The sequence below is a fragment of the Stegostoma tigrinum genome, chromosome 28, assembly GCF_030684315.1.
Source record: "Stegostoma tigrinum isolate sSteTig4 chromosome 28, sSteTig4.hap1, whole genome shotgun sequence".
In the NCBI taxonomy this organism is placed as follows: domain Eukaryota; kingdom Metazoa; phylum Chordata; class Chondrichthyes; order Orectolobiformes; family Stegostomatidae; genus Stegostoma; species Stegostoma tigrinum.
The window spans coordinates 10,697,256-10,714,800 of record NC_081381.1 but is presented as its reverse complement, the minus strand read 5'-3'; the positions used below and the strand labels follow the sequence as shown (position 1 = coordinate 10,714,800).

Sequence of the window (17,545 nt, the reverse complement as noted above, 5' to 3'; positions counted from 1 at the left end):
TTGTTCAATGTTGACAGGTTTCATCCCTGGCTGAGGGAGGGTCAGCGTAAGGGGCTGGCAGCAGCTTTCGTTTCTCGCTCAGGAATCCAGTTCTCACTCTGCACCAAGACCATCACTGATAAGAACAATAGCATTTGTAAACCTGTGTGCCAGGGGCACAGGAGAGGAGATTAGCCAGGGCAGTATTCACATTAGCTGGAGGTTCAGGGACTGCATTACAAAATCAATCTCACAAGTGCTTTGTTTGTTATTGAAATACAAACAGCAGATCAGGATCTGGAAGGAAACATCATTTCACTTCAAAACCCTCATTCAATTTACACAGCCTGCCATTTCGTTGATAAATGAATTAGATCTGATCACCCGTTCTCACTGCTCTGTTACAGTCTGACATTAGTATGGTTTCCCTTCCTCACTGTTGCTTCCAAACTTCTCATTTCAACACACACACGCAGAGACACAGAGCAGGTACGGAAGCAGCTTACTTGATTGGGACCAGAAAAACAAGGGACTTCTGTTATTACAGATAGAGGGACCACTCTCTTCCGAGCAGAAGAGAAGGGGAAGACGTGATTCAGAATTCTGAATACCAAAGGTTTTGAGTTAAAACCTATCTGGAGGCAGCAGAGTCAGTATTGAGAAGACCACAGACGGCCAACAGCTGGGCCAGAGCTGCATCCGCACAAAAGGCCTCTGACCAAAAAGGTGGTCACTGAGATTAGGCCCGTTTCACAGAAGTAGCTCAGTTGTGAGACTATTACTCTACCAATTTGGTGGTTCAATCCCAGGTCTCAGTTTAAAAACTTTTGACACAGGGGCTCTTGTGGTGCAGCAGTGGCGTCCATACATCTGTACCAGGAGGCCTGAGGAGTTCAAGTCCCACCTGCTCTGGAGGGATGTCTGCCCAATGGGTACAAAGCCCTCTTTCAGTCCCTGTAAGTATCTAGGATTCAGTCTGGAATACAGAGCTTGAACTGTTACAATTTAAAGTTGAGAAGAGGATTTGGAAATGCATGTGAGAAGATACCGCTGCAGGGCGAAGGGGAGACACCAGGAGAATGTAATTGTAAAAGATATTCATCCTGACATGTCTGTGTCATTGCTTCCAACATGGATGTTCCTGCTCCTCTTTCAAAGTTTTCGTATCAATTCAATAAAATCCCTTTGTCTAGTGTCTGAAAGGGAACAGTTTAGTTACACAGTCACAAAGTGCCTGTCATTTCACTGTTAGTCTCTGGGGTTTTAATTCATTGTTGCATCTCTTCAGCAATGACTGTCTTCTATCTCCATCAAATCTCAGCTCCAGCTCTGGGCCTTCTCCAGCTGCTGTCTGCTCCCGTCACAGGCACTTGTATTAAATAACAGCCTGGCCTCCTCCTCCTCCCCCTACAAGCAGATCACCACCCACACCTTCCCCGGGGTGGAAAAAGGGGGAAAACAGGACAAAGCAGCAACCACCCCCCAAACCTCGTGGACAAGGAAGGGGTGGGTTTGTCAGTGCCAGTTACCACCTTGTCCGAGACATCAGCTGCTTCCCAAAATTAAAGGTACATCAGACTGACACACACACCCAAGACCTTAAAACAACAAAGGAGCAGAATGAGGCAACTTGGTCCACAGTCTGCTCCATCATTTGCTCGTGACTGCTATGTTTATCAAACACATTCTCCCGCTTTCTCCCTGTAACCTTTGATTCCCTTACTAACCTCTCCCACAACCGGGGAGACACAGCCTGGCATCTCCCACATCACACAAGCTTTAGTTATCTTTCCCTTAGTAAAGAAAACTATTAGTCAGAACACAATGGCTTAAGCTCTTCAAAAAGCAGCAAATGTGCTCCATCCATCTCTGAACCCCGACAGTATATTCCCACTTAGGACTTGTCTGGCCTTTGGCAGAGAATGGTTAAAACACTGTCGGAATTAGACTGCACCATGATTCTCATCACCATTTAAAACGGTCAGATTCCAGACACTCCTAGAAATTCCCCAAACTGGGAATGGATCTCAGGAGATGACGACCTTGGTCAATGGGCTCTGACCAATGAGCAGTGACAGCAGAGGCTGGTTGGTATATTTAAACGCCCCAAATGTCGGGTTTTTCCTTGGTGAATGCTCTTCACGTAGCAGAGTCTTTCTTGGTTGAGAAAAGTAACAAAGTTGTGCTGTTAACAAGTGGCTGTTGGGCAGCTGCGATATTTACAGAAAGCAGCTCTCTCCAAACAAAGCTGGGCTTTAATGACTGCACTGATCACCAGATGCCAGTTAAAGACCTCCCAAAGAGAATGCAGGCAGCTGGATGGAGGCTAACTCAGTTGGAATGGCTGGACTGCAGCAGCGTGACACCCTCAGCAGGATTCAATCCCCCCACAAAATCTGCCCCTCCAGTTAAACTCACTAAAAGGTGAGCAGCCTCTGGGGCCGTGCTACCTTTAACATCACAAAGACACAAATAAGCAAAACACAGTTTACACAAGAACAGAGACAGTAGGAACTGCTGATGCTGGAGAATCTGAGATAACAAGGTGTAGAGCTGGATGATCACAGCAGGCCAAGCTGCTTCAGAGCAGCAGGAAGGCTGACGTTTTGGGCCTAGGCCATCCTTCACCCGAAATGTCAGCTTTGCTGCTCCTTGGTCTGCTGTGTTCATCCAGCTCTACACCTTATTATATCACATAAGAGCAGCCAGGATTACAGTGTGAACTTATTTCTGACGCTGTTCTCTGAAGCAAACCCCCTGGAGACAAAAGGTCTGTGACTTCAGACCGAATCAGAGTTAACCCACAAACCTGCAGACAGACTTTCTGAAAACAGGACATCCTGAAGAAGGGTCCCAGCCTCTAATAGCACCTTTCCTGCTCCTCTGATGCAGCCTGGCCTGATCCTCTTCCAGCTCCACACTGCATTGGCATCTCCACACAGGCCTTTCACTAGGCCAGTCCCACAGACAGACTGGTAAAACAAGCCCACACTCAACCTTCAGCTCTCAGTGTAGGGAAACCTTTACTCAGAGTAGTAAGGGAATGAACGCTTTGCCTGCAACGGTAGTAGATTCGCCAACTTTAGGTACATTTAAGGCATCATTGGATAAGCATATGGATGTACATGGAATAGTGTAGGTTAGATGGGCTTCAGATCGGTATGACAGGTCAGCACAACATCGAGGGCTGAAGGGCCTGTACTGTACCGTAATGTTCTATGTTAATAAACCGTCAGCAGGAATTGAGCCAAATGGCCTGAGGCTTGTGGGTGTGGGGGGTCTCTCTTCCCCTCCTCCTCCCCAGGATGGATTGATCAGGAGCTCCCTGAGCACCCAGAGGTTTAGGGAACAGTGACAGATTGGATTGAAAGACGGAGAACTCTGGAGGGCGCCTTTGCTGTGTCAGGATGATGGCCCTCAAAAGGGTTAAATGTTGGAGATTGCATTAGGCTCCACTCCATCTGACCATGTGACAGGGGTGGAGATTGGGGGGGGGGGGGGGGGGGGGAGCGCAGAAAGAGAGGGGATGGGGTGGGGAGAAATGACAGAACATTTGAGGATCTCAAACAGGCCAGACCTTGTTCTTCAGTCTCCCCATAGGTTCAAGGACAACCTGCATGTCCCTGACCAGATTGTTGTTATAAGATAAATTAAATTTCTCTTAAGACAGGAGCTAAGTTACGACTCACATGACTGTTCCTCTAGCATTTTAAACTAAGTCTTTCGAGCCCATTAAAAAAGGCCAGAGGGTAAATGGCTGCCAACGAGATCCAAGCACAGGCTGGTAATGGTTGGGACTGCAACAATATACAGAGTGGGTTGGACACTAACGGGCGTACCCCCTGAAAGACAGAGACAGACAAGAACACGGCTCACTCATTCAGGGCTGTCGCAAGACGTCAAAAATCTTCAAAGTAATGAAAATGATATTCTGAGGAAATCCGTTCTGAGGAAGGGTCACTGAACCACAAACATGAAATCTGATTTCTCTCCACAGATGCTGCCAGACTCACTGAGCAATTCCAGCAATTTCTGTTTTTGTGCGATTTCAGCATCTGCAGTTCTTTCACATTTTTAAAATGAAATTATGTAGTCACTGCTCTAATGTAGGTAGCAGGTAATTGGTGCATAGAAAGCTGCAAGCAATGAGATAATGCCCAGAGAACCTGTGGTTGTGATGTTCACTGAGGGATCTGGACCTATATTTCACCATAAACACTGCAGGAATCAGCAACGGTACCAGGTTACAGAGGCCACTGCTCTGTTTCTTAACACTGTCCGAGTTACTCAAGATGGGAAAGTACAGTAATGTTCCAGACGTACACACTAACCTGGGACATTCTGATATTGCAATCAGTTCTCATCAATATCAGTGACATCCAATTAATAAGCATGTACAGGAGGCTGTTTAGCCCACAGTATCCACGTTAGCCCTTCCAAAGATCTCCAGCTGGACTGAGTCCCCTATCCTTTCCCCAAAGTCCTGCAGGTATTTCACATCTAATAGTTCCTCCAGCTCTTTTGAAAGTTATGCCTCAATCTGCTTCCACTATCCTCAAGCAGTTGATCCTAGGTCACAACTAACTCCCTGGATCATTCCTCTCTCAAGTTACCTCTGGTTTCTTTGGCAGTTTACATAGTGGATCTTTGGTTACCATGCTTCCACTACTGGAAACAGTTTCTCAAATCCCTCTGTCAAAAGTTCTGGCCGATTTCCCTTCATCAAACCTTCCCTGAGCACCTCCCTGCTCCACGGAGAGAAATCCCAGTTTCTCCAGTCTCTCTGCCTTAACACAAGCCTTCTTATTCCTGGTTTCAGTCTCTTATGTATTTGCTTAACATCTTTGCTAAAAAGGTGCTGTGCCCAGACTTGCTCAATATTCTAGCTGGGCACGAACCAACGAATGGCAGAATCTTTAACACAAGCTAAAATAGTATCAGAGATAATGGGAACTGCAGATGCTGGGAGAATTCCAAGATAATAAAATGTGAGGCTGGATGAACACAGCAGGCCAAGCAGCATCTCGGGAGCACAAAAGCTGACGTTTTGGGCCTAGAGGGTCTAGGCCCGAAACGTCAGCTTTTGTGCTCCCGAGATGCTGCTTGGCCTGCTGTGTTCATCTAGCCTCACATTTTATTATCTTTAAACACAGGCTGTCCTGTTTTCTCCTTCACAAAGCCACTCAAAGCCAAGGATTCCACAGCCTCTTTATAACAACAACAAGCATTGCAGATAACAAGGTGCAGAGCTGGATGAACACAGCAGGTCAAGCAGCAGAGGAGCAGGACATTTTTGGGCCTAGACCCTTCTCAGAAATGCAAATATGCATTGCACCTTTCAAAGATTAGTTCTCATTCACTCATGGACCTCTCAGTTCCCCTTTCATTTCTACGGCTTTCTCCATTTTCCCCAGCTCAACGTGAACGCACTCCTACTTTGCTACATCACAATTTAACCTGCCACAGGCCTGCACAGCTCCCAGTCTGTTTGTGCCCCCTAGTGTCTCTTCCTCTCCTCCCTGTTTGTAATAGTCCAAAGCTTGGAAAAGTGACTTAAGTTTACAATTCTGTTCACAAATCCTGGCCGTTACTGTAGTGCAACACTGACCCCTGGAGGGCACCAGAGCACACTCCATGCAGAAATTGGCCATTTGCCTCCGCTCTGCCCCAAACCCATTCTCTATAAACAAAGCCATTGACTCTTTAGCCCAATGGGCTTTAATGTTGCAAACTGTGTGGTGCTGCACCTTATCAAATGTCTTTTGTGTAGCAACTCTCACCAGTCATTCAATCAGGTTAATCAAACCATATCAAAGTTTAATCGGGACATTGATTGGAATGGGGGATTTTAGCTATGAAGAAAGGTTGGATAGACTGGACTTACATTCACTGGAACGCAGCAGTTTAAGGGGTGACCTGACAGAAGTTTAAAAGATTGTGAATGGCATGGATAGAGTGGAACGTTCAAGGTTTTTACCCAGGGTGGAGGGGACGCAGCTTCAAAGTGTGGGGGGAAGGGGCGAAGCGTTTGACAGAGATACATGCGCGACAAGTTTTTCCACACAGAAGGTGGAGAGTGCCTGGAATGTGCTGTCACAGGAGATGGTGGACACAGACACAATACCACCTGGATGAATATATGAATAGCAAGGGAATAGAGGGATATGGATCCTGCAAGTGAAGACAGTTTTAGTATGGAAGGGCAAAATGTCACAACTCAGGCTTGGAGGGCTGTATTCTTCTTGATAGCTACATCAAATCTGCAATGGCTTCACTTATTAATCCCTGTTTTTCCTAAGGAAGTGTTCATTTTGTCCAAGATTACATGGCGATGTTAAGTCAAAGGGCCTGCATTTACTGGGTTTAGTATCAGATGCTGGATTGGGATCTGTGGGATGAGAGGGTAAGGGGGAGTGGGGTGGGTTGGGGGTGGCTACCAGCCTCTCCCAGGCTGTAGGGTACACCCCATTTGTACCAACGGTGTCAAGGTGGAGATGGTCAACAGCATCAAATTCCTAGGAGGTGACAATCACCCATAATCTGTCCTGGACCACCTACTTTAATGTGGGCATGACAAAGGTGCAGCACCTCTACTTCCTCAGGAGGCCAAAGAAATTCGGTATGTCTGTAAAAAGGTTTTTACCAACTTCTACAGACGCCCCACAGAAAATATTCTACCCTGAAGGGTCGCAGCTTGCTAAGGCAACTGCTCTGTCCAGGACTGTAATAAACTACACAGAGTTGTGAACACAGCCCAGACTGTCGCAGAAGCCAACCTTCCTTCCCAATGATTTCATTAAGGCGGCAGCCTCCATTAAAAGCCCCTTCCACCCCGGTTAGAATCTCTTTCAATCTCTATCAGGCAAATGGTACAGAAGCTTAAAACACTGGCACCAACAGGTACAAGAACAGCTTCTTCCCTACAGTTATTCAACTTCAGAACAGACCTCTCAAATTTCAACCTAACACTGGACTTGCTTTTTGAGCACTTCTCTGTATTCCTCACTCCGTTCAGAGTTATGGCTGCAATCACCAAGATCTGTGTGCGGTATGATCCACCTGTACGGCACGCAAAACAAAAACAAACTTTTCACTGTACTGTGGGACACGTGACAATGATAAGTCAAAAAAAAGTGACACTCCATGAACATCCTTTAGGACTGGCTCCTTCCAGGTTCGAACAGTGAGCTGCAAAAAGGTCCCTCCAGTCCACTTGCAGTGTGCTGCATCGTCCCGCTAAGCTGTGCTTGGCACAGTCAGAACAGGAAGTGGGACAATGGGATGGAGGCTAGGGCTGGGGGATGCGGCAAGAAGACGGTGGGGGTATGACTCTTTAAAATTGTTTGCCCGTATGTGATATTCTGGGCAATCTGTGGGTCTCCACTGGGCACTGCGGACAGAGGTGGTAGTAACACAGAGGGTGTTTGGACAGGAACGTAGCGCAGTGATGATGGAGGACGAGGACGAGGACGAGGACAATAGGATGATATATGAGAGGGAGTACCAGTCATGCTGGGTCTCTGTGCCATGAGCAGTGCGGCTGTTGTACCAATACACTGCCAGTGAAGGGTTCACACTGGATTGGCCACATCAGTGTCCAAGTGCACAGCGGCCTTTCAAAGATGGTTAAGGCCCCAGGGATACTTCTCTTCTGGCAGATATCCACCAGGGGTGAGTTATTCTGGGGACGGAGTGTGGTAGAATGGGTCTGGGCTTGGACAAGAGGGACGCCATTGTGTGGGACAGGGAGTAAGTGTGGTGGGATTGGCAAGATACTGCGAGTTATCTCCCCAGGCCTTTTAGAGAGAAACCCTCTTGTAAAACTCAACCAAAGCAGCTACAGTATGCTTCATGTTCAGGATGCAGTGAGTTTCCAAGATATCCTTGGTAAAACTCTCCAAAGTGGCCATTGGATAAGTATATGGATGATAATGGAATAGTGTAGGTTAGATGGACTTCAGATTGGTTTCACAAGTCGGCACAACATCAAGGGCTGAAGGGCCTGTTCTGTGTTGTAATGTTCTATGTTCTAACTACTATTTTTGCTGGCTCAGTGGTTAGCACTGCTGCCTCACAGTGCCAGGGACCTGGGCTCGATTCCAGCCTCGGGCGGCTGCCTGTGTGGAGTTTGCACATTCTCCCCGTGTCTGCGCGGGTTTCCTCCGGGTGCTCCGGTTTCCTCCTACAGTCCAAAGATGTGCAGGTTTATGTGGATTGGCCGTGCTAAATTGCCTGTAGTGTTCAGGGATGTGTAGATTAGGTGACTTATAGGGGGATGGGTCTGGGTGGGATGCTTTGAGGTTCAGTGTGGACTTGTTGGGCCAAAGGGCCTGTTTCCACACTGTAGAGATTCTATGATTCTATGATTCAAACGCACTCAACTAAGATTCAGCTCCTTAACTCTGTTCTCTCCGATGCTGCCTGACCTGCTCAGTTCCTCCTGTTTCTAAAACAATTATTAAACCTTATTTCAGATTTCCATCACACAGTGTTACTTGGTGACTCTCCTACTGCATCGTGGCCTTCTGCCTCTTCATAATCTCCTCTCTCCGAGGAGAGTGAATTCATGGAATACTTTACCACAGACAGCTTTTGAGACTGGCTCAGCTCATTCTGTATATTGAAGGTGGAGACTGATTTTAAAAACCTGTCTGTCTGTAAGGGAATTCGGGGTGTGCTGAGGATACAGCAGAAAAGTTAAGTGAGGCTTATCAGATCAGCCATGATCTCATTGAATGGTGCAGCAGTCTCGATGGGCTGTATGGCCTAATCTGCCTATGGTCAACTCGACAATTCTTGGTTATTAGGATAACTGGAGACACACTGCCTTATGTCCACATTAAAACACAGTAGTTTGGAAATGGAATCTTGTGAGAAAAGGACGGTAGGATATCAGTACTTTACCTGGACAGCCTGGCGCTCAGGCAAGCTGCTGTAGACAGAGATCTGGGGCACCTGTGGACGGGTACTGCTGTTAGTGTTGGTGGGAGGTGGATTCTGTTCACTCTCCATGATGACAGAGCTTGCAAACTACTCCCCACTGATCACGACGAGAGCTTCAATTCTCCAAATCCTGGCTGCACCTGAAAGCCAAAGATAAAATCGTGTCACTAAGGGAAGGCAGCAAGCTCCCGATACGGTGTTCAATTTTGGTCTCTGTGCTGCGGGAAAGATGTTGTGAAACCCGAAAAAGGTTCAGAAAAGATTTACAAGGATGTTGCTGGGACTGCAGGGTTTGAGCTATAGGGAGAGGCTGGATACGCTGGGGCTATTGTTCCTGGTGCATCAGAGGGAGAGGGGTGACCTTATAGAGGGTTTATAAAATCATGGGGGGGCACAGATATGGTGAATAGCCAAGGTCGTTTTCCTAGGGTAGGGGGAGTCCAAAAAGTAGACGGCATAGACTTAAGGCGAGAGAGGGGAAAAGATTTAAAAAGGAACCCGAGGGATATCTTTTTCACACAGAGGGTGGTGTGTGTATGGAATGAGCTCCCACAGGAAGTGGTGGAGGCTGGTACAATGACAACATTTAATAGGCATCTGGATGGGTACATAAATGGGAAGGGTTTAGAGGGATATGGGCCAAAAGCTGGCAAATGGGACTAGATTAATTTAGTATATCTGGTTGGACCAAAGGGTCTGTTTCCATGCTGTAATCTCTATGATTGTGCTCCAGGTTTGAGTCAGTTTCCAGCTTCTTTTCTCCCAAATTCAGTCAAAAAATTCAGAAAGTTTCTGACAGCACAATGAACTGAGGGGAGTCAGGCATAAATGCTCCACTTTACACCACATCTGACATTCTAACTGAAAGCAATTATTTTGGGAGAGAATTGACATTCACTTGGAAAAGTCAGTACGGATTTCTGCAAGGAAAATTTGGATTTTTTTTTGAAGAGTTAACAAAAGATTCATGAGGCAACGCTGTTGATGTGGCGTACGTAGATTTCCAGAAAGTGTTTGATGGGGTGCCACACAACAGACTTGGAATGAAAGGGATAGGAGCAAAGGGATAGAACACACAGTAAAAATGGTCAAGGGATTTTCTTTGGACTGGAGGAAGGTTTATAGCAGAGTTGGAATCAGAAAAACAGGATTCCTACTGTGGAAAGAGACCATTTGGCCCATCAAATCTGCACCAACCTTCTGGAGGATCATCCCACCTCCCACCCCTATCCCCATAACCCCACAATCCACCTAAACTGTGCATCTTTGGACTGTGGGAGAAAACCCACACACACTCAGGCAGAATGTGCAAACTACACACAGACAGTCACCCAAGAGTGGAATCGAACCTGGGTCCCTGGCTCTGTGAATCAGCAGTGCTAACCACCTGTGCCATCATGCCACCCTGCCACCCAGGGCTCCTGTTCCCAGACACAGCAAGAACTGCTGATGTTGGAGTCAAAGATAACACAGTGTGGAGCTGGAGGAACACAGCAGGCCAGGCAGCAGCAGGAAAGCGGACAAAATTCTTTTTCTGAAAAAGGGTCCTGACCTAAAAAGTCCATATTCCAGTTCCCAGGCGGTGTACTCAGATCCTTGTTTTCCCCCCCCCCTCCCCCTAGGGTATATAGATGACCTGGATGTGTACAGGGGACAGTTTAAAAGTTGACAGATGACATGAAACCTGCAAGAATTATAAACTGAGATGACGATTTTGAAACTCCAAAAAGACACTGACAAGCTGGTGATAACAAAGTGCGGAGCTGGATGAACACAGCAGGCCAAGCAGCATCTCAGGAGCACAAAAGCTGACGTTTCGGGCCTAGGCCCTTCAGAGAGAGGGATGGGGAGAGGGTTCTGAAATAAATAGGGAGAGAGGGGGAGGCGGACCGAAGATGGAGAGAAAAGAAGATAGGTAGAGGGGAGATTATTGGTGAGGAGGTAGGGAGGGGATAGGCCAGTCCAGGGAAGACGGACAGGTCAAAGAGGTGGTAGGTAGGAAACGGAGGTGCGGCTTGAGGTGGGAGGAAGGGATGGGTGAGAGGAAGAACAGTGAATTGAGGGGGAAATGTAGGTTAGGTTATTTTATTTTTGGATTAGGAATATTCCATGGCAAAACATCGTGGGCCGAAGAGCCTGTACTGTGCTGTACTTTTCTATGTTCTAACAGGTTAGGGAAATGGAGACGGCTGGGCTGGTTTTGGGAGCGGAGGGCTGCCCGTTCAGCGGGGGAGAGGTTGGAGTGGGTGAGAGGGATGGAGAGGTTGAGGCGGTTAATGTCTCGACGGCAGTTGGAGATGAAGAGGTCAAGGGAGGGTAGGAGGCCTGGGGGTGGTGTCCAGGAGGAGGACTTGTGTTGAAGGCGGGTGAAGGGGTCAGTGGAGGGAGGGTTGGGTTCCCGGTTAAAGTAGTAAGTGTGGAGGCAAAGGTGTCGGAAAAACTGCTCAATGTCCAAACGTGACTGGCCTTCAGGACATGGTCGAGCAGTTTCAAGGCTGAAGAGATTACAAGAGAGTTGCAGTGGGAGAGAGATTCCCCGAGGTTGGTCTGGAAGCTGGTGAAGTGGACAGCAGGGTGGACGATGAGGTCTAACACAGTTGTGACATGGTGTATTTTGATGGAATGAGCATGGAGAACCGACAAAAATGAGACCTACGTGGGTCTGTTCATAAGACATTAAGGGCAGGACGACATGTAGACAGAGTTGTCAGTGAAACATAGAATATTCTGAACTTCAGAAATAGGGGCATAGATTATAATAGCAGGGAGACAATGCTGAATTTGTATGAGGCACTTGTGAAATCTCAGTTTGAGCACTGAGTACAATTCTGGGTACACCACTAAAGAAGTAATACATTGACAGATTACAGAAGTTGTTTACAAGAATAGTTCCAGGAATGAGAAACTTCAGTTGATGAGAATAGACTGAAGAATGAGAGACTGTTCTTGTTGGGGAGGGATGGCTGAGAGGTGATCAGAGAGGATTTTCGAAATTATGAAGGATCCAGACACAGAGTGGATGGAGAGAAACTGTTCCCACTCAAACTGATTAAAACTGTTCGTTCTAGGTGATTTGCGAGAGAAGCAAACATGAGCCGCGAAAACAACATTTTCACTGAGTGATTTGGGTTTGGTATGCACTACCTGGGAATGTAGTAGTGAAGGTAGGTTCAAACTGGGACATTCAAGACATTGTTGTCTGATCATTTGGAATAGAATATGTGGGAAAAGACAGGAGTTTGCCTTCAAGCCGATATGCTTCAGGTTAGTGCAGACAGGATGAAATGTATAGCCTCCTGCAGCACTGTCATAATGCAGCCATTCTGTGATCATTTTCCCAGAGTTGTCCCAGTTCACAAATGGACATACACAGTTGCTGAATGTGTGAACGTTTCCACAAAATTGAAGCAGTCTGCAAAAAGGTTCAGTCACGTTTACAGACTGGGAACTTACTGCAACACCAGCCATCTCCTGGGGATGGCAGTGTTTTCTGCCCTTTGGTTGAATTCACCAGTGCATTTGAAAAGGACATCCCAGAGGCACCAGGAAACACTGCATTAAATCCTAAAAAGCTCAGACAGCACAATTTTCAGCGACTGTCACAGAACAAACTGTTTCCCAGTAATCAGGCAGGAAGTCAATTGTTTTTCATTCTTCCACCTGTGTTAACCAGGAAAAAATGCAGCTTTGAGAGACTCGACTGTTGTAAGGGAACAGAGTTAACAATGGGACAGTGAGAACTGCTGCTGCTGAAGTCTGAGATGACAGAGTGTTGGAGCTGGATGAACACAGCAGGCCAGGCAGCAGAGGAGGAAAGCTGATGTTTCGGGTCTGGGTCCTTCTTCAGAAATGACGATAACCTCCCAGCGCAGGGTTCTACCCCTCCCACATGGGGAAAACATGCAACTGCCTGATGGGAGGCAGCAACACACAAATGGAGCACAGTTACATTCCTTCAGTTGGTAATTCTATAAACAAACTGTCCTTAAATTTCCCTCCTGCCCTTGTTTAGCTAAAGGACAGTTTCAACAGGAGGAGTCTGCAAAAGGTCTTCATTCGGTGACCCTCATACTAGCTATCTACAAACTCTCCCAGAATAAGACACAGCTTTGAAAGTGAGATGAGTAACTAGTGGCAAATTGCACACAAATACAATTATAGGAGGGTCAGTGCGGCACCCAGGGACGTGTGTCCGTGTCCGAGGGAGAGAGACCAGGCAGTTACTCTGCGACAGAAGAGCCACTCCAGGGTGAGGGGGCATCAGTGTCCGCCTCAATAAATGACAGGGACACCAGAAAACAGGGGAGACTGTAAAACACAGTTCAATATGCTAGTCAGAGGGCTCAGGCGCAAAAGGTGACTTACATCCCCAAAAGCTGATTGCAGTTTAAAGAGGAAAAAAAATTACAGCATGGGGGGGGGGAAGAGAGAGAGAGAGAGAGAGAGACAAAGAGAGATGGGTCTGTTCCATTTTGGTGTAATTGAGAGCACTCCAGGAAGTGATTTGTCATCTGGGTTGTTCAGTGCCCCAGTTCCATTTGTTAGTTGACACAGACACAGCTGTGTTATTAAGCTAAGTGCGATAATAACCAGGTTTTACAGACTGCCTCTGGCCAGGACACCAGCCAACAGTCCAGCACCTCGGCTCATGCTGATCAAATCTGCCTTTTGGGCGTTAAGCAAGGTCATAAAACTTAATTATAAGCCTCCAGGGAGCTACAGGACACATCCTGTGGGGGTGGTTCTGAAGAGTCAGCTCCCACCATCCAGGCTCCAGTTTACAAACACTGATTACAGAGATCAACACAGATAACGGGACAAAAAGAATAAGAGGTGTGAGGAGATTAACACTGCCCTGCATTTACACAGCAGTCAAAGTGCAAGAAACATTCCAAGTGCCTCACAGACACAGGAGAGAGGACATAAGGGATAGAACTGACCTAGAACAGGTCCTGGTGAAGGCCTTCAGTTGGGAGACATTGCTACAGATGGGGAAAGTTTAAGAAGATTATTTTCACACCCCAGTCTTTCACAACTTCCCTACAACTCAAACTGCTGTACAGCTAATGTTTTAGAGAGGGAAGCCAAAACAGTGCACAGAAAGATCCCACAGATAGTTATAGGATCATGACCAGATAGTCGTCTACACAAGACAGGACACTGCCGATAGCTCCCCTGCTCTTCTCAGCCAGTGCAGCAGGATCTTTCATTCACAGGAGAGCAGCTGGCACCTCAATTCAACACTTCTGGCTAACCTTGGGGTGGGCCGCACTCCCTCTGCACTGGCAGTGTGTCCACTCTGAGTAGGTGCCAGAGGGAGGGAGGACATTGCACTGATCAGGGCTGATGGGACACAAGGCTGTGTTCAAGAACTGGAGCGGTTTTAGTTACAGAGTTCTCTATTGCCTTACCCAGTTGACTTGATAAAAAGTCCAGAGTTCAATGGCAGGCTGTTCTCTGGTGACGCTTACAGCCAGCTCCCTGGTGAGGAACACAGCTCAGCAGAGAGGCATCATCTCTCAAATACCATGCAATGTGGAACATCCCACAGAAAAGAGGTCTCTACTCACACCAACCAACCAGCCTGACCCAACTCCTCCACAGTTCACTGGGGAAATAGAAACTGATTGAAGTCACCAAACAGGGGTTATATTCTGATTCACAACAACTAGCACTGAAATAGCATTTACAACACCGCAAACTGCTTCACAGAAGCCTCAATAAAATGACAGAAGGAGACACACAAGGGAAGATTTAGGTTATAATGATCCAAAGCTTGGTCTTAAGGAGAGTGGGGGAAGAGGTGGGGGGAGGAAGATGGGGTTCAGGGATTTAGGGAAGGAACACCACAGGGAAGTTTGGAAGTGGGATGGGCAGCCCTTTGTAGTAGAGAGTGGGAATTAGATTCTGTTACTGTCCCAAGAATCAAAGCACCTCTCCAAACACATCCACTCAGTCCTCAGGAAAACAAATGGATTCCATTGGACAGGTAGGTGAGTAACCCACGATGAATTCTAAAAATGTTAACCATAAAACAAACACTTCAAATAGTAATTACCTCATCTTAAATTGTAAGAGTCACATAGCTACTGATGCATGAATTTCTAATTGGATACCAAAACTGAATTTAGAGCAGCCAGACAAACCAAGAAACACAAAAAAAGTGACAGAAGGAAACATGGATGCTGAAGCAATGGGCTTCATATCACGGAGAAGAGGACACACAGAGGGTCAGAGTGATCGTGGCCTGGGGGTCTGTAGTATCTGCAAATTCATCGCAGACCCCACACTGGATGGGAATATGTGCAGTCAGTGGGGTGTGCAGGAGTGAACGTGGACAGGCCGAGTGAATGGGCTAGGAGATGGGGGTGGAATATATTAAATCGGTGGGAATAAATGAATTCACTTTGGTAGGAAAACAAAGGCAGTGAAATGGAAAGACATTGGGAGCATTGGTGTCCTTGTAAAAAAAGGAGTCATTAAAAGCCAGCATGCCATTGGGAGAGTAAACACTGTTAGGATTCATTTCAAGGGGTTGAGGTCCAGAAGTAAAGAAGCTATTGCGCTCAGCACTGGGGAGCACTGTGCACTGTTCCACTCTCTAAAGGAAGGAATTACTTGCCTGAGACATTGCTATGGATGTTGACCAGATTAATCCCTGGGACAATGGGATGGTTTCACCAGCAGGGATTGAGGTGTGTGTGTGTGTGTGTGTGTGTGTGTGTGTGTGTGTGTGTGTGTGTGTGTGTGTGTGTGTGTGTGTGTGTGTGTGTGTGTGTGTGTGTGTGTGTGTGTGTGTGTGTGTGTGTGTGTGTGTGTCAGGCTGGATGTAGCTGAAATGTTTTCCCTTGGCTGGTGACTCGAGAACAGTAGATAACATTTCAGCACAAAGAGATTTGGGGAAGTTCACTACTCATTTGGGTGACCTTGGATTTCTCTTGGAAGCTGTGAAGGCTCGAATCCTTGATTTCTGTCTTGAACCTGCTCAATGTGTTTCTGGACACCAGTGAGATTAAAGTGTCATGGTGCTGAGGTAGACGGTAAGGCAGCCTCAAAAAAGGGGCCGAACGGTCTTCTCCTTTCCAATGTCCCTAGACACACACACACATTCACAAGTTTGGGTCAATGTGGAACAGATGTGAATCATAATTTCAATCCTTAGTGACACCACCCCCCATCGACTATTATCTGATTTGTCAGTTGCGGGGAGCAGAGACAGTTTCTTAAAGCCACTCCCATTGAACCGTACATTGCAGGAGCAGTAGTAGGCTGATCAGCCCTCTGGTCTGCTCTGCCATACAAAGGAGATCATTGACTGATCCAAATATCCTTGGCACCACTTTCCTGCCTTTACCCCACAACCCATGATTCCCTTCCTGATTGAAAATCCATCTTGCTTCACCAACACAGATTCAATTTTTCTCCTCCACGTGCCCCTGCCAATGGTGCCGCTTGTCCTCTGCAATCCCAGCTTCCACCTCCCTCCTCCCCAAACTTGGAAAGGAATCTGTCCTCAGTTGTTCGATAGACCCCAGTGCCCAACTCCATTCCCTCTCACCTTCACTGGCAAAGCAGGAACAGATTCTGGTGTTAGAGAGAAACGCGAGCCAGTGTTGAGACAGGATTTACAGAGATATGTTGTGCGTGGGATAACTAAAAACAGAGTGTTTTTGTTCTGAAATTGATGACTGATGGAGCCCATTGTTACCATCGCACTGTGTTGTAGCCAATGTCACAAAAACATCACCTTCTGTTACCGAGCATTGAGTACCCGCCTCTTTCCCCATCTCCCAGTCACTGTCTCCTGAACGAAACAGGACTATGTCAAATGGTCTACAGCGTCAAGATTCAGGAGATGGAGCGATTGGCAAGATCGTCAAAACGCCAGATTGCAAATTTGTCACTTTAGATTTTCTTAAAATGCACTCTCTCTCAAACAACCACCTTGTTCATTATCTGAATAGGCGAGACATGCTCCAGCTCCAATGCAGTATGGACTGACTGTCCATCAGGAACATGCCCAGAGGTGGCCGCTGAGGTGGGGTGGGGGGCAGAAATCAGAGGAAGGAGCAGCTTGGCTGCAGAGGGATCTCTGGCTGATCTTGTCCAGGAGGTACAGGCTGACGTTCCTGGGCTGAGATCGAGCCCAGATGGAGCAAGTCTCAAGGCCTCCCATGGAGCAGGCTGAGAAGTGGAACCTCGGGGCAGAAATAGGTCAAACATTCCTTGTTAAAAATCTGTGGCAATCAAATTCCCTGTAGCTTTCAAGAATTAACACCTCTAAGGATCAACAACAACAAACCAGATCAAACTGACGGAACCCATCTCCATGATCAGACTATTTGACTTTAGTCCAATAATATAGAGTTCTCGTGGATTTACAGTACAGAACAGAATTCAACACATCTGGATCTCATGCGCACTGGAGTCTCCTCTCACATTCCCTCTTCGACAACCTGCTGATCCACGTTCCTGCCAGCTAAATATAGAACATACAGCACACGAACAGGCCCTTTGGCCCACCATGTCTATGCTGACCATGATGCCACTCTAAACTAACTCTGCAGATGGTCTATATCCCTCTGTTCCCTGCCTGTTCATGCATGTGTCTAAATGCCTCTTA

At 47.0% G+C, this 17,545-nt stretch overlaps 1 protein-coding gene across 11 annotated transcripts in view; it reads right to left on the bottom strand.

The window, feature by feature from the left end:
* LOC125466567 (polyhomeotic-like protein 2) overlaps window positions 1-17,545 on the bottom strand; it is a 271,012-nt gene that overhangs the window by 141,429 nt on the left and 112,038 nt on the right. For all 11 annotated transcript variants that reach the window (XM_048561185.2, XM_059638020.1, XM_048561186.2 and 8 more), the window contains one exon: window positions 8,884-9,062. In XM_048561185.2, the coding sequence (XP_048417142.1) occupies window positions 8,884-8,991 (108 nt within the window). In that variant the 5' untranslated portion in view covers window positions 8,992-9,062. The remainder of the gene's footprint in view (window positions 1-8,883; window positions 9,063-17,545) is intronic.